At 39.3% G+C, this 17,784-nt stretch overlaps 2 protein-coding genes across 5 annotated transcripts in view; one reads left to right on the top strand and one right to left on the bottom strand.

The window, feature by feature from the left end:
* STAC (SH3 and cysteine rich domain) overlaps window positions 1-17,784 on the top strand; it is a 598,932-nt gene that overhangs the window by 513,817 nt on the left and 67,331 nt on the right. The window lies entirely within an intron of this gene.
* Window positions 497-17,184, bottom strand: GPR141 (G protein-coupled receptor 141). 4 transcript variants are annotated; one of them, XM_069859042.1, is made up of 3 exons: window positions 17,096-17,138; window positions 16,503-16,613; window positions 497-1,600 (listed from the first exon to the last, which is right to left on the bottom strand). In XM_069859042.1, the coding sequence occupies exons 2-3, from the start codon at window positions 16,539-16,541 to the stop codon at window positions 653-655; spliced, it is 987 nt and encodes a 328-aa protein (XP_069715143.1). In that variant the 5' UTR covers window positions 16,542-16,613; window positions 17,096-17,138; the 3' UTR covers window positions 497-652. The 4 variants fall into 4 exon arrangements, with proteins under 4 accessions (XP_069715143.1, XP_069715146.1, XP_069715147.1 ...); XM_069859045.1 differs by lacking the exons at window positions 16,503-16,613; window positions 17,096-17,138 and adding an exon at window positions 10,690-10,735 and having other exon boundaries at window positions 499-1,600; XM_069859046.1 differs by lacking the exons at window positions 16,503-16,613; window positions 17,096-17,138 and adding an exon at window positions 4,339-4,425 and having other exon boundaries at window positions 499-1,600.

Below are 17,784 nucleotides of genomic sequence, written 5' to 3'. Positions count from 1 at the left end.
GTGCAAATGAGGAAAACGAACCCTTTTCTACTGCAGTGATACCATCTCCAAAAACTGATATTTTGAGAAAATCTTACAAGAAAAAAATATTTACTGTTAATTTGATTTTAAATAGCTGGTTTATTTGTTCAGTTCATTAGAAAGTTATGCTTCTCTTTATAGTGAAAGAACAGGCCTACTCAGGAGGAACAATAACTTGTCTGTTATTTCATAAGATCTTGTGGGGAATAAATAAGAAATGCATGTGGAAAACTATAAAGATCTTTACATTTCAAAAATCTGTACCTTACTCCATAAAAACTGCTTTTCTATTTGTATTTCTACATAGTTTGCAAATTGTCTTGAGTCTCCTCCTAGTGCCTTTGACTTCACAAACCTTGATGTAAAAATAATAAGACAGAAGATGCCCTTTCCTCCCTCTCCTCCAGGTGCACCCACAACTGCCTAGGTAGCACCATGAGGAAATCCCAGAGGTAACCTTCCTGGAGGCAGTTCATGCCATTTTTCCAAGGAGGAAGATGTGCAGAGCCCTGCACAAGCATGTTGCTCTGTTTCCAGAGCCCACTCTTACATTCTCAGGAGGGGGTTTGCAATGTCTTTCCAGCACTGTGCTCTACCATGTCCATTACACACACGCTGAAGGAAGTTGATGCTAGCAGCAAGACAACCTGCTGCGGAGAATACCCACTTTTTGCTTGAAGAGGCGGCTTCCACTCAGCACAAATGACAGCAGGTCCAGGCAGCTGAGGGCAGTCAGACTCAAAAAAACTTCATTGTAGCTTTCTAACTGGCCAAAATCACTCACGTGCTGTATGTAGTAGGCTCTAAAAAGGTGATAGGGAAGGAAGCAAATTATGATGACACAGATGAAAATCAAGTTTTTCACCTGAGCCCAGAACTCTTGGTGTGACCAGAGGGATGTGGAAAGCTTTCTTGACACTTTTACCAGGATAAACACCTGCAAGGCCAGGAGGACACAAGTAATGCAAGTGACAGCTGCAATTATGGTGTAGTTCAGGGCCTTCACACTCTCCTGATGCAGTTCTTTGTGGAATTTAAAGCATATTGTATCGTTATATGGGCCTGAGCGTCCATACTCAAAGTATAAGACTGGCACCACAAAGACCATGACGAAGATCCACACGGCAGCGCTTGCGGCAATGGCATGCAGCTTCCTGTAAAACTCCACCTTGTCCTTCCATTGAAAGAAGATGAGCCATCGGATCACCAGTGTAATCACGTAGAATAAGAAGGTCAGGTACATGTGGATGTGCACCATTGCACTCACCATTTTGCAAAATGGCATCTTGAATACCCACTTCTTGTTGACATAGTAATGCAGGCGGAAGGGCACTGTGAAGAGGAGGAGGCTGTGCACAACGACCAGGTTAACGATGGCTGTAGTGGTCACAGACAGAGTGTTCATCTTGACCAGCAGTAGTGACATTGCAATGGACCCAATCCCACCTCCAGCTAAAGCAACTGAGTAGACGGTAATCAGTATGGTGCTCATGGTGTTGGTGTGCGCAAAGGCACAGGAGGAATCACTGATGTTCCTATTCTCTTCAATCATGTTCCTGAAATCTTCCTTGTTCATATCCTAGAAATGAAAGAATACATAAAGACTAAGATAAAGTGGGCATGAGAGGGCCCACCTGAAAAGTCAGCAAAACTTTTCACCTGGATATTGTGCAAGAGAGAATCCTGGAGTCTCATAGCTCATACAAGGTGTAACCAATAGTTTTATCCTAGAGAACAGCTGGATGAGAAGTCTGGGTGGAGAAGCTACTCTAGTCTTTAAGACATTACCAGCCACGCCCTTAAAAAAAAGTATGCATTAGTACTATGTGGGAAGAACAGATCCTTAGAGAAATGACATGATTGTGGCAGTTTTGAACTCTTTGTGTTATTAGTCCTCCTCTTCTGAGCATTTGTATGCTTTTGCAGTGAAGATCAGAGATATTGTTTGAATTCTGCTACTCATTCATCAGTTTATTTGCAACACAAATCTGTCCTTCCCAAAGCCAGATGATAACCATATGTTGTCCTATCAAAGCTATAAATTTTGAAATTTTGTTTGTTACTAGGAGCTGAGTTTTGCACATATTACAGTCAACTCCTTCTCCTCTTAGTTTAGCTGTGTAAGGGATTAAACTCCATGGATACGCAGGCTCCAAGGAGATCCTGCTCAGATCTTGCCAGACTGAGTAGCGTGGCTCGTGCTGCCCTTGTGCTCAGGGCCATTTGACGTCTAATATGTGGTAACTGTGTGTTACAAAATGGGCTGTTAGAAAACATTAGGAAAGAACATCCTGGGTTAGTGAAAATAGGTCTACCTGGCCCAGGCTGAGGCTAGATGAAAGGTAATAGCAAGTTTAGTAAGTACTCTATACATTTCTAAGGTATTACTGTTTCAAAGAGAGATTAAGTATAATTCTTATAATTCTAAATGTAACGTGGTAGGATTTTTACATACTAAAAGAGTTGGAGGGGAAGAGTTCAGGGAGGCTGTTATCCTCAAGCTTGTTTACATCTATTAAAGTATCAAGAGGATATCCATATTACAGTCACAGAAAAAAGCGAGGAAAATTGAATAGTGCTGGGCTCTGTACTCTCCCAGTTATACTGCTACCCAAACTATAATTTATAACTGACTCTGGTATGTCATCCATTTTGCCAGTGACTCCCACAACATAAGAGGGCATTTTCTCCTGAGCGAGTTTTTGCAATCTTTTCTTTTAATACTGCAATATTGTTAACGTCACAAAGTAGTTTCTGCATCTCTTTGTATGACCACTGTTTCAGTTTATTTTTATATTTAGGTGGCACATACTGCCAGAACTTGGGAGGGAAAAAAATTATTTGGCATCTCTCTGTTTTGTGGGAAAGAGGAAATTCCCTAAACAGTTTTTATAAATTTGTTTTCCTTGCAGTGAGAAATGAATCTGTGATACATTTTAGATATTTTTTTTGTTTCTTAGCAATATTTATATACATTTTCCCCGACAGTAATCAAAATCTCTTTATATATTGAAACGTCAGTTATTCTCCAACTATCCCAACACATTTAAGTCTCCAGATGTTTAACTGTAATCAATACAAAGATAACTGCCATACCTCAAGTTGATACGTTGGTCGTTGGCACTCCCTGACCTTTTCTGTGCGAAACTTAATCTCTCAGTTACATGGACTGCAAATTCCAGTGTCTTATGAGAAGTAAAATGGGTTGTGATGAAAGAGCTTTATCTCAAAGACACTGCTGATTGGCACATTGCAGCTCTTGCATCAGAAACCATGCAAGTTCTTTCCAGTTCTGTTCTGAGCCATGGCATTTCAGCCTCACAACTATGCAAGCCAGAAGGGATTAGCAATAGATGTTCAGCAGTTTCTCCAAGTTGTTAAGTTTTAATTCAAAATGATATCTCTAAAAAGTGGCATTATCACACCGTTTTAATTTAAAATGCGTAGTTAAAGTTAAAGAAGTTCCACAGCCCTAAAGGCAACACGGTGGAAATGTGGCCTGATGTGAGCAGCCCCATCAGCAAGGCTGCACCTGAAAAGAAGGTTCCCTCGCAGTCACTCTTTGGAGCCCAGTGGTGAAACAGATAAGCAGAAGTCAGATAACTGGTATTTTCCTCAGACAGTCCTGTTAAGGGGACAGCTAGAGACCTATTCCTCTCTGCATGTAAGCAACTGAGACACTGGAATGCAGCTTTCTGCAGAACTTGTGATCATCGCTAAATCCCTTCATTGTAAGATTCTGCAGGAAATCTCATTTCCATTAATCTTCAAAAAAAAAAAATCTACTGGCAGCTATGACATCGGATTATCCGCTCCACACTGCTACCAGCATCCCACTGAAATATCATTGCATGATGAATACATAGTATAGCATGGCATAGGGTATGTTTCACAGAGGAAATGCTGCTTTTCAGTGAAATGAGGTTTCCTATTGTACTGGCATTCACATAAGTAAAAACATATTGATATGAAATACAACTAAATCCTTTGGCCAGAACTTAACAGGAGGCACATGGAATGCAGGTCTTAGAAGAGACTAATTAATTATACAACATAGGCTATATACAAAACCTAACCAGAAACATAAACTACAGAAGAGCCAGAAAATACCTGACAGAAGAGGAGGAACAAAAGAAGGGAGCACTGAAAGTGGAATCAAGCTATCTGAAAAATTGTTTTCCCCTATGCTGCTTAGCCCCTTGCCAATGTCAGCTGGTTTATGTTCTTGCCAGCTGTAATAGCATTGCTTCAGTACTGAATCTAGCTTGCTTAAAACTAACATTTTAAACAATCTTGCATTTTACAGAGTTGCTATACTGTGTCTGCAGAGCTACAGTTCCAGTCTCATCCCTTCTTCTCTCCTCTCCATGTGACCTATGACCCCAAAACAATGTCTGACGAACCAAGGAGTTCCTTCAGGACAATACTTTGCAGCTTTTCAGTGTCACTTCACGCACTCTGATGAGAGCTCAAGACACCTGTAAGAACAGAAGGAGCACAGAGAGGACTTAAAACCTATTGTGTGTCGAAAGGTAGAGAATTTCTACTTAAGGAGATATTCTTGTTTCCATGCCTTCCTACCCCCTGTAGCTACTGCCTGTTCAGTGATACTGCTCATGTTTGGAGCAAGGTTTGGTCTTCCTCTGTGTTAAGCCCCTAATCACCTAGCTAAACTTTTACTGGAAATGTGCTTTGAACAGCCATGAGGAAACTAAGGGCAACCACTTAATTTGAATGTCGTACCAGTTAAGGAGATATCTGCTGTTGGAAAGGGCTTGGGGACAACTGCCAAAATAGCTGTGGCTTACTTTGACAAAGGAGATAGATTACCAAGAGAGCAGATGATGGGTTCTTTCAGAAATATGATCACCAAAAAGATTCTCCTGTATTCAAGATTCTTCATTAATCAGTGTGGATAAGGCCATCCCATTGATTTCCTGTGAATTTCTGTGCAGCAGAGTCTACGGGACTTCCCTGGACTGTTTTCTTTCAGCCAGAACATGACAAAAACAATTCTGTCTCTTTCAAAAATTTCTCGGTAAAAGAATATTCATTCCAACCTTAAGGAACTTGTTTATCTTTTATCTTACTCTAAATTTTCTCACTGATTGTGTGTGCAGTGTTTTTTGTTTGTTTTTTTTTTAAAAGAAAGGTGAACCATATTTCTAAACAGAATTTGTACAATCTCAGATTCCAGACACACTATGAGATTCTGATTTTGCCTTCAGATTTAAAAACCCTTTGTCAAATTTTGGCTTTCCCTATAGATATCTAGAGATAAGTAGAGACAAGAAACAGAAGACACCTATTTCCTCTTCATCCCAGTCATGCTTGTGGCTCCTCACTGAGCTGTCTCCACCAGCACTGTGCTTCTATTTCATTCTTAGATGAACAATTTTGCATTTGGCAGTGGTAAAATGCATGTTGCTAGTTTGCACCTGACTAAGCAATCCAGAACAGCCTGTCACTCACTTATTCGCTTCCTTGCTTACTACTTTACCAACCAGGTTCATCAGTCACAATTATGTTACAATATTATATCAACTTATTAAAAAACCCCAAAAAACTCATTTGTCAAACACTATGGCATTCTTACAATCTCTGCCATACAGTGAGCTCTACCCTTTGTATAACAAGAGTTTGCAAAATTTATCCTCCTGTATATGTCTGTTGAGGAACTGGCAGGCTGCACACAGATTTTCATGTATTCTGACAGTTGGGTTCTGCAGAAGAAGCAATTGCAGTCTGCATGCACCAAACTGAGAAGTTTCATTTGAATTCAGAGAGGAAAAAAGTTCAATTAAAATGAAAGATTTCTATTTTTGACAGACTTAAGAAAATGGAAAAATGTGCTTGTCAGAACTGACATTTCTGTAAACTAGGTTGGAGGTAGTGTAAAACGCAAATATTATTTAACAAAAGTCTGCTTAAAATGTGCACTTGTTTCACAAACGTCCTATGTTTAGTCTAGGAGATACTTTCTGTAGAGAGTATTGTAATTGCTTTTCAATTTTCTCTAATTCGATGCTATGTTATTGTAATGTAGGCTACACTGCTACAACTATTGCAGAAATCATTTCCAAATAACAAGACACATCTGAAGTTTGTAGTACAAATGTCTGCTTAACTGAAAACATTACAAATTAAAAATATGAAGTATCAAGTGTGATAGGTTAGACTAGAGATAAGGAAGAATTTCTTCACAATGAGAGTCGTAAGGCACTGAAACAAGTTGCCCAGGGAAGCTGTGGACGGCCCATCCCTTGAGGTGTTCAAGGCCAGGTTGGATGGGGCCTTGGGCAGCCTGATCTAGTGGGAAGTGACCCTGCCCATCACAAGGGGATTGGAACTGGATGAACTTGAGGTCCCTTCTAACCCAAACTATTCTATGATTCTATGATTACATTTAGGTATTGACTTTTTTCAAACATCTTTTAGCTACTCCTGTAACTCATGTCTTTGCTTATTGACTCAGGTCTCACAGGCTGTCATCATTGTACTGATACTTTTTAGTTTAAATTCTGTATAAGAAGAAGAAATGAGATTGGAAAATATGTTGAGTTAGTCCTCTTTTGTTTGAGATTTTCACTGTTTTTACACAAAAACATGGAAATCAAGGAACCTTCCTAAAAATAATTGTACACTATCCTAGCTATATTTTATCAAAGATAACAAAGTTACTCTTCTGGTCCATAGAGAGACTGGATGAGATCAAACACATGTGCAAAGATGGATAAAACCAAAATGAGTTGCCTCCCTATTTTAGAAGGCAGTGTAGAATTATGAGAAAGCAATAAGAAAAAGGATGAAGTAATGTTTTCCTGTACTAGGAAATTACAAATAACAACGACAAAAAACAGTAGTGAAGAAAAAACCTTAAAATGTGTTCAAAATAAAACAACTAGACAGTTGGATAACTTTTGTCCTAAAATTGCAAACATTGTTTTAGAAAAAAAACACAAGGCTTTTGCTCATTCTGTGTATACTTACAGATTAGTATTTATCTCCACTCTTCGTGTTGTTTACTTGACCCTTCAATTTATGTGAGCTCTAAGAACAAAAAGCAAAACCCCTGATATTTTGAAGAGTCATTGCCTTACTTCCTTCTTTCAGCCAATGATGAAGTAACAACCATGAGCCTCAACTATGTGAGGGCAAAGCTGCCCATAAGCACACAACATCGGGAGGATTTTTAGTTGCATTCCCAGTGAGGAGTTCATGGGGGGAAGAAATGCCCCCTTGGCTTGTATGTTGCTGTTCCCTACCAATCATCTGATGCCCTGTCAGAATAGCTTGTTGGTGAATTTAACACAGGATCCCCTGATCCGCAGCTATTACTTAGCCATAGGAATTCTTCAGAGCCTTCCATTTCTGAACAGTTACATTCTTCTACTGCCTAAAATGATTGAGTCTGCACACAGATTTAGGTCACATAGACAGCATGCATAGTCATTTGTAAAAGTTATTCCCCAATGCAGAGGGGATCATTTGAAAGAGTGTTCTGAGAAAACAGGGTAGGACAGGAGCAAAGTATGATCTATATTGTAACTGGCCAAGTGTGGGTCTGGATATAGTTAAAGTATAGACATCAAAGTGTGAGGGATAAAATGAAGCTCACACTGGATCTCGGGATTTAGTGCTATCGCTAGACCAGTACAGTGCTAGCAAAATTAAACCAGGAGACTTTATTTAAAAAATAAATAAATAAATTTACCCATGTTAGTATGGAAGGCTCGTCCGTGCAATGGTTGCTGTGTGGTGCATGTGGGAAAAGATATCTTACTGCCAGACTGAGCCTCCGTGAGGAGTCTGTGCAAGATTAGTTTTGTCCTCCTGCAGGCTTAACTCATTTCTGTTCAAATATACAGTTATATCGGAGAATAATACTTTTGAAAGCAACGGTATTAACATTCATCATTTACATATAATCTTACAAAAGAACATTTTAACTGACTACATCCTGTTGCTTCATATTTGGTTAAAAAATGCAATGCACATACTGTTCTGTGGTACTCCACAACAAACTGGTATGTGGTAAAGATTGTCTTTTTGTATTCTGCAGTATTAAGAGCGGCTAACAGCTAAAGAGTTGTTCAGATAATATTAAAAGGCAGTCATAATAATAATGCTTAGCTCTTATGTAGTACCTTTCTGCAGTTGATCTCAAAGCTCTGTCAAAAGACATGCATATCATTCTCCCCACGCTACAGCTAAAAAGCTTAAACCTCTGTGGCATAGCAAGAAAAAGCCAAGATATCCTTAAATCAAGCCCAGTACTTCTCAAGTTTGTCATGTTGGTTTGAATTCTTGTAGGTCTTGATAACTACATCCCAATTAATAGTGGGAAGAAAGCAGAGATATCTGAAAGACTCTCAGACAGCATATAAATATGTGGGGGGTGTTACATTATATAATATTGATGATACATAGAATTAGTTAATATATATAATAAGTTAATAAATATGTTAATATGTATAATAAAGTTGATATATATAATTGATATATATAATATAATAAAAGAAGTATAACAGTGGGTTTGCATAGTACCATTATATCACCCGCATCAGACCGTCACCTTGTTTGAATTTGCATTATAGCAACCATTTCATGGGCCAAAGCTTTTTAATAATAGTTGAGAGTCTGGCCCAGATTTCAAGGACTATTTGTCCTGAGATCTGAGTAGCATCAAGGTTCCTTTAGCCTGGATTGCATGAAAGGCCCTTGAGAAATGAGAACTGTGTCCTTTATGCTCAGGCATAATACATGTTGTTCCAAACTTGGAGACGTACACAAATAACCATGGCAACTCAGGTGTTTTGTTTTTCTACATTTATTGCACCAGGACTCAAGGATTTGGAGTGCTAATTCAGAAGTGGACCATACAGGGTGGTGGGAGTTATGTAGGTGTAGTGGCTGGGTCTTCAGGAAAACTACTTCTCTCCTTCACTTATGTATGTAATAAAAAGCACAAAATAAGACCCACCTCAACATCTTAAATTCATTGTGGGTAAACTGCCTCTTTAGTTAGTTGATGGTAAAGCTGGTGTGACAGTCCTGAAAACACTGAGCTGATGTTGATAGCAGAGAATGAGGCCTCCAGAGGAGTCTCTAAACATGTGAGTGCTAAAATTGATTTTTGAAATATTCCCCAAAGTGCTAGGAATAATTTCATGAATAACTCATCTTTGCTAAACTCTTGATCAGACTTCTGCTTGCCAGAAAATTCCATTAGAAGTAGCAAAGTTTTCCTTAATCATATCATTTTATTTTACATCAGATCAGCTATACCCTGCTCCTCGTTACATTCATGAAAGAATCAAGACTTGAATTATCAATATTGGTTTCTAGCCTTCTTTGCTTCCTGTATATATTTAGATGCATCATGTCGACTTAATTCATGTTAATAAATGCAAACATATTATCCCGTAGTTGTGTATTAGTCTTGCAATAAGCCACGAGCCCAATGCTCCTCTCTAGTGTATAACTTTAATACTCTCCAGTTCTAGTTTTACCAATGACACCTCTGATGATTGGCTCTCATGGGATAGTGTATCAAGGCTCTGTCTTTTTCAATTTCCCCTTTGATTTGTGCCTAAATATAAAGTAGCCAATCACAATCATGGCGTTAAGACAGCTTCCTCTGAAATTGCCTTCCAAAATCCTGTGGAAGAGTTACCAGGGGCCTGATCAGATTTAATAAGGTTCAATTTCTTGACAACTGATCTAATATAATCTATCCTTTCTTAAACAGGGGAAAATACCATATTGCCATGTATTGACTGTGAAAGAGGTGATTTTAGTAGACATATCGCTGAGCCAACTGCACCAAGAATTGGCCACCTATTCCTCAGGCCTTTATTTGGGATGGGTCAGAGCACTGTCCTCAAGCAAGGGCAACACCTGCTACTTAGGTAAAAGAATGAGATACAGGGAGAGCATCGTCTGCTGGATCCTGTTCTGCTTGTGCAAAACTCAGATCTGCTCAGAGTCTCTCCCAGTGCCACTTAAAGGACTGGTCCTTTTATGTAAAACTGGCTGGATCCATTATTAAGCTGTAATTATGATGGGTTAATTGCAATTTATGAGTAAGTAAAATATCAGCTGCTAATATGAGTAGCTGAATGTTAATATGCAGTTAGAAAGAGTAACTTTTAGCTGTTACTGACAAAACTAGATTTTTGATTCATATTTCTAATCTGCCTTACTATTCCAAGCACCTGAGTAGGGTGATATTAGTTAACTATGAGAGGAAAAATATTCAATATCAGTAACAGCCAAAAACATTTTAGAGATCATAGGTTTTTTAAAATGTCTCTGTCTTGGTTGTGAAGCGGTTGTGAAGCAGTTGTGAATCATGGCTGTCACCCAGGTGGTACAAAGCATCCTAGGAGTGAGAAATACTGTCTGTAACACATCCTGAAAGAACATTTTGGAAAAGTGTAGGGAGGAAAACGAGACTTGCAATTTCTTGTTTCACACATCTTTGCACAGCAAGCTCCACTGAAAAACAGAAATGCTTCTAGTGGCCTCCTCCTAGTTCACATTTTGAATATAGGGGCAAAAACATCCACTATCCCAAGGCATTGTTCCTCAAAAGAAATTTGCTTAAAAATATCTGAGGGAGAGTGTGTGCAGGATGTCTGTTTCCCCTTCAATCTATTTCATTACCTTTTCCTCCCTTGGAAATCCGATGATCCGGTGGGTCTCTTCCAACCTGGTTATTCTGTGATTCTGTGATTCTGTGAAATACCAGAATTGCACCTCATTCTGTGTTGAAGTATAGCATATCAATAAAACTACCTCAAATTTCTATTAAGCTCTTACTGTAATCCAGATCTTTCAATAGAGAAATATTGTAAACAAAATAAACCTAAATCCACATTGAAGTCTGCTGTACTTCTCCAATAGCATGTGTGGGAAGGATCATAAATTTAGAAAACAACTGTTCTAACACTAATAATTTGCTCAGCTTCCCCCATACCCACTTCTGTTTTATACTAGCACTCTGCTTTGGCCTCAATATTTGTTACTGAGGATGGGAGAAGCAATCTGAACCACATACAAAAGATATCTGTGCAGACTCAAGTCTAAATCAATCTTTTTGTGAAGGTGTCTTACTTATTTTTAACAACTGCACATTTCCAGCAGTCTGTCACGAACTTTAATATTATCCTGTTCTGTGGGATTTTGCTACTTCACACCTGTTGCATGCCAGTAGGTTTTTCAGGAGATATGCCTTTCATCAGGAATCCAGCACAGCTATTCACTCATTATCAGAGCTTGTTCTCACTAGGATAAAGAAATGAAGGGGGGAGCTGATTGAAAAGAAGATGCATTACTTCTGCTACAAGGATGACATCAGACTGCAAAGAATGAAATCATATATGAGGTACCATGCTGATCCTGTATGAATATATGCTTTTTGGAGAAGACAAAACCCCTTCTCTTCGTTTGAAAAGATAGTGCTTATCCTAAAATTTGTTTGAACTCCATACTAGACTCTCACTAGCTTCCTGCTGAGGCAGGCAGCACGTTGTAAAGAACAATATTTTAAAAAGAAAAACAGATTACAGCACAAGTCTACTGCTACTCACCCTCAAAATGTTTACTGCAATTGATAGTACTCTTTTGTTCTTAAATGGCTTATTTCATTTGTAATACAAACACTATCATCATGTGAGTGGAAAAAAATAATTTTACTAATGATCACTTTCATGCTGGATATACACATACAGATATTTATAAAATTTAGTATGCTAAAATGCGTTGCCTGTGTTGGTGGAGGAGCAAACCTCCCTGCATTAGTCTAGGAGTGTCTGCCTAGGAGCAGTACAGAAATCAAAACTTCTACCAGTACTGCTAGATTGATACTGAAGGTGCTTTCCTGCCTCAGCATAGACACATGACTTCGCTACTATAGTTGGGTTAGACAAGAAATCAGGTTCCTCCTATTTATTTCAGAAATGAGGAATTTACTGCAAGGAAATTGTTCCACACTTGATTTACAAAGTACATTGATTTGTTAGAGACTTTCCTGATCAGCACAGCTAAAGACTGTATATTGGAATTAGGTTTTGAATGCATGTGGATGCTCTATTACACCAAATTGTTTGAGCTGAAATGGTTCATTTTGCTGTTAAGCATGGAGGTTTCTGTTCTGAGCTAACGATAAGAATTTGTGTTAAATTAAGATCTTCAGGACATTTGCCAAAGTGTGAAGCTAATTGTGTTAGGACTAAGCTCATTACGGATGCATTTTTTAAGACTTTTGCCTGTTTGAAGTTCTGTTGAAAAATTTCAGGATGCAGCAAGACAGTACAGCCCAGAGAAGCTGTAGAAACACCTAGGGTAAAGGCTGCTGTTCTGGAATGTGAGAAGAGTACCCACATCGCTCTTTGTACCACTGTTCTCCTAACTTGTTTTCTCTTATTCTTTCTCCCCATTTCATTGAACTCCCTAGAAAATCTTGGGCCATGTTACTTGTGTCCATAATTCTTTTTTGGCAGTCCAAATCTACTTACCTGGTCTTGCAGTGTCTGTGCTGTAGCATTGCACAGGACACCATGCCACTGGGTCCCTATTCTTGGTTGGTCTTTAGATATCTATAAAAAATAGAATCAAAACCACTAATTTATCAATTATCTTCCCTTCTCAACTGCCTTCTTTTCATTTCATCCAGGTTATTTGATATTCTGTACATCTTTGGGATCACTGGAAAGCATAAGTGACAAACATTTTATGTTATTACTCGCTATAGCTCTATTGAGCTCTTCTTAGCTGAAGACAGACTGACAGGACATTCCTATATGATAGTGTGAGCTCTACAAGATATTTGTACAGAAAAAAAAAAAAAACAGCAAAATCCACTTGGAGTCAGTGGAGCATGGTAGAGAGAAACTGGAAGTAACACCAACATAAGCTGGTATGACAGTGTGTGGCGTAGGAGATACCCTGTGCAGATATGAGCTCTGATCCCAAAGCAAAATAGCCACAGAGAGGTGGTGATATGCACTTTAGCTTCTCAACAGTATTTGCCAGACTTGCCATAGCAACATGCCTCTTTAGCCCTGCTGCTTCTGATTTTGAGGTTAACACACTAAGCATTAACTCAAATACATCTTCCCAGAAAAGTTAGCCCCAAAAGAGCTTTCCTGTTGATATCAGCGATGTTAAGTATTTGGGAAGATTAAGAAAATAATGCATATAGTTAATGTGTTTAATTGCATTACTTAAGTGGAAATAAGAAACATTAATTCTCTGAGGAGAGATTCCCATTGTTAGCTTTCTTTTCTCTCTGCACCATCAAATCAGGATCATCACTGAAAGTGATTAAATGATTTCTACATCACTCATGGTAAGAGATCTACCCAGTCACTGCTAAGTACCATTAGCACAATGAAAAGTATAGATAAAGAAATGCCTACTGAGTATCCACTCCAGACTTTCCCTTGTGCCTGTTACTTTGGCTAAAAGTCTTTTCCCCTTAATATCACTAAAGAAAAAAAGAATTCACTCTGCTCAGTGAGCTGATAATGAAAAAATGAATTCTGTACCAAAAGCTATCTCCACTTCATTTTCAGATTCAGATTTCCCTTGAAAAGTTCCTGGGCATCTCAGCTCATTGTGTTCCCACACCAAAGATTATCTTCACAAGAACTTAACTTCAGCTGTGTACAAGAGACCTTTTCTAGGTCAGGAAATAGTTGACTAATCTCATGAGAGGTTCCAACATTATATTTTGTCAGGCTTGTTTTTTGAAGCTCCTCCAGAGCTCGTTTTGGTACCTCTGCATGACACTACAAAAAGTTGTGTGCACATCCCATTTTGTGTCTGCTATTACTGTTGAGTCATAAGAACACCCAGGTCAACAGGGATCTCCAGAGATTTTGCGGTCAAACCTCCTGTTGAAAGTAAGGCTTTAGAGTGGGTTGTCCAGGGTCCCGTCAAACCAAGTCTTGAATATTTCCAGCAAGGGATATTTTGCCAATTTTTCAGTGTCTGCCTTGGACCAGGAAGACCAAAGCTGGATACAACATCCTAGATGTGGCCTAGTGAATTCTAAGAGGAGTGAAATAATCACATCTTTGACTTGCTGGCTGTAGTCCAGGCTGCAGCCCAGGAAGTCAGACATCCCCATCGCCGTACACTTCTCACTGCTGCATGGGAATGCTCTGTCCCAGGAGCAGGATTTAATAATTATCTTTGCTAAACATCATGCAGTTCATGTTGACTCAATATTCTAGCCTGTCACAATCTCTCTGTTTGGCCCTTCCTTTCAGTATCTCCCTCCTCTCAATTTATTGTCCTCTGCAAACTTGCTAAGACTGTATTCAATCCTTTCCTCTACATTTCATAAAGCTATTGAATAGTATCAGGCTCAGTATTGACCCCTAAGAAACTTCAGCTGCGATTGGCTGCTGGTTTAACTTTGAGCCATTAACCACTACCCTTTCAGCTCAGCATTTTAGCCAGTTCTCCACCCATCTTGAGGTCCACCTGTCCAGTTTGCATCTTGCCAGTTTGTCAGCAGTGTAAGAGTGACCATGTCAAATGTCTTGCTAAAATCAAGATGGATGATGTCCACAGTTCTTTCCTTACAGAGAAAATTGTTTAATCATGGAAGGCATTACAGAATGGCATATAAAGTCATTGCAATACTGTTTGTAGGATGAGAAGTAATATTCTCCAAAATAAACCACCTACACTGTTTGACAGATATTGGTCTCAAAATTTCCTTCAAATAATGCCAGTTGTACCACTAACATTTTCTTATATGCTCAAATTAATCCTGTTTGTGAAAAAAAAAAAAAACAAAACCTGGAAAGAATGTCTTCTTCCTTTCTTCCAAAAACTGGTACACCTGTTTCTACTTTCCTGTAGGAGGCCAGTGAATAAGAAAGAGGTAAGCTCTGAGAAATGCACAAATCGAGCTGGGAGGCATCATGTCATGTCTTACAATAGAAACAACACATCTGCAGTCATGTGCTTCTGCCAGGATGCAGCAGCAGTGCGAGTATTCCCATCACCAAGCCAAGGGCTGCCTGGTGCCTCAGCTCTGAGATATAAGAATGGGAGAGATAAAGATGGGCAGGCCCACATAAAGCTGCCCAGCTTATCCACACCAATATATTTGCCAATCAGTGATGTAAACTGAGATGTAAAACCTCCCACCAGCTGTGACTGCCTGGAAGTGCAGCAGTCCATGCTACAACAGGGTCCTCTACCTCAACACCAACTTCCCATGGAGGATGAGGACCTCATTTCTTCTTTTCAAGATATAACTATAGCCCTAGCCTTTTTTTTCAAAGCAGCTACTCCCAGTTTCAGAACAATAATCATGATGAGAAATTGCACTTCCCAGAGACTCTTTAAGACAAGCCTAAAGTGATAGAGATCATCTGCCTCCAGAATGTCTCTAGAGCTGAGAACCATGAGCTGAGAACCATGAGCTAAGAACCACTGGAAAGCTGCAAATGCAGGGCAATGTCTCTGCCCAAGCTCTTGCCTCTCATAACTCTCACGGAAGTTCATAAATGTTTATTTTTTTAAAAAACCACAACAACTTACCAAAATAAAATACTGTGCTGCAAAAGTTTCTGCATATGAATAATTTGTGGTTAGAAACTATCTCGGGTAGCTGGCAAACATAGTTGCTTTACTCAATCTACCTTTAAAAGGTATTTGGGTACTTCGTGAAGATCAGCTAGATGTTACGACAATGTCATCATTTTATGAACCTGTATGTAATGGTACCAGGACTCCAACTATTTTATGCAGTTATTGGCATTGCTAGCTTTTCCACTTATAGAGTAGTAAGTATAATCTTCTCAGGCACTACTTGCTTCTGACAATGTACTTGAAAGGCTGGTTCCTTTACACATGAAAATGAAGCACAACCTTATAGCACGTAATCATGCAATGAAGCAAGGCACAATAGCCACCATGCTTCCTACTCCCCTAGCATCACTTTAGAATAAAGTGTGATTTTTGCAGCAGTTCTCTTAGAAAGGGAACTCTGGCTCCCCACCTGAAGAAGAGACAATATCCCTTTCTGGGGGCCAAACATAACCAGAACAGGAGTCCAGACTACCACTGCATAGTTACCTGAATAATACACCCATACACCAGTCTGCATTAGGTGACATAAGTAATTTTTGTTGGTGTACCTTCTGATCACTTTTCTCTGTCCTCCAGCCACAGGTTTGTCTTACCTGATTTATCTGTATTACTCAGCTAATGTTTTCTTTTTCCTGATCACTGAGAAAGACACTTAGCTGCTTTTCCTGGCTAATGAAGGAAAGCTCTGCTACATGAATAAAATTTTAAAACTTACCACCCTGGATTCCTCTGTTGCTTTCCTAATGGCCTCTTGTGCCTGCTAAGCAATAAGACAGGGATGTAAATTTTGGTATCAGAGCTGATAACTAGTGACTAAGCCAGCCAGTCAAAGCCCCTCAACAAGTGAACACCAAACCACTCACCAAGCATCCTTGCTGAGCTGTACAAGTGCCTGAAAGCATCAGGGGAACTTGTAATCCTTAGCATCTAAGATGATTTTGGAAAATTTACTCTTCATCAAAGAATATCAAAGCCTATGAAAAAGCAATATGGCAATTCCTTTCTTATTCTTTGTTTAAAGGTTAACTGTGAAAACCAATAACAGTACTCTTGTCTTTCCGCTCTACATTTTCTTTTAACAATTTTCAGAAAGGATTATGAAAGTGTGGGTGCTATTGTAAAATGAGCCCAGATGCCCTTCCTGCAACACTGACTTCCAAAATACACTTTTAACTACCCTCTACTTTGCTTCCACAGATTTCACAAAATGTAACTTTCACAGCTGCTGCAGCAGACTGAAAATCCAAAGCGCTTTTAACATCCATCATCTAAGATTTTCTTCCAGCTTTGCTTTAAGCTTACCTCCCACCAGGAACTGTTAAGCTCCATTCAGATCTGTAGCCTTCTCATTTGAGTTTAATACTATTTCCCCCCTTCTCTCCAAGGTGAGGGATAAAATACTCCCTTCTGCATGTCTGCAGCCCATACCTCTGCCGAGTACCTTTGTAGCACTTACCTGTACACTCTTCAGCAGCATAGCAGGAGACTTGCCTCATTCTGTGAAACTCCCTAAATGTGAAGAGAAGTGCTGCTGAGGAACTGCAACTGCAACCCAGCTCTGTCTCCTTCCGGAAATGTCACCCACTGCCCAGTAACCACAAACAACTGGCAAATGTGATTGGACCAATTGTTATCATTTCATGTACCAAGTCTATGGGTGTCGATGTGTTGGGAGTTTTATTTATGCTTGTTCTGTTCAATACATACTAAATATTTCCAGTTATTGCAAAATGCATCTGCTTGTAAGAAGTTAAAGGCGCAAGAGAGAAAGAGGACTAATAGGACTGCAAGTAAAAAAGCACATAGAGGAGTATGTGTTTATATTTATATATGTGGATGTACAGATCCAGGTCTTTCTCTCCTGTGGTACAAAAGCCACTCAGCATCTTAGCAGCATTTGCTCAATTGCTCAGATAACACCTGAGAGGTGACTATATTGATTTGAGACCCCTTGCAGGAGCTTTCTTCATGGTGCCGCAGTAAAATACATGTAATAATCCTGAAGAAGGGCAGCTCACAAGGCTGAATGATTTCTGGTACTCCTGAAATGCTTCTGTCTTGTTATCAAACTGCAGTCTTCCAAAGGGATGTGAGTACCCACTCTGCATGTGCTTTTTGTTCACTAGTCTTTTTTATAAGTGAAAA

The sequence above is a fragment of the Phaenicophaeus curvirostris genome, chromosome 6, assembly GCF_032191515.1.
Source record: "Phaenicophaeus curvirostris isolate KB17595 chromosome 6, BPBGC_Pcur_1.0, whole genome shotgun sequence".
In the NCBI taxonomy this organism is placed as follows: Eukaryota; Metazoa; Chordata; class Aves; order Cuculiformes; family Cuculidae; genus Phaenicophaeus; species Phaenicophaeus curvirostris.
Note: the sequence above shows the minus strand (reverse complement) of the source record. Positions and strands in the feature narration are given on the sequence as shown.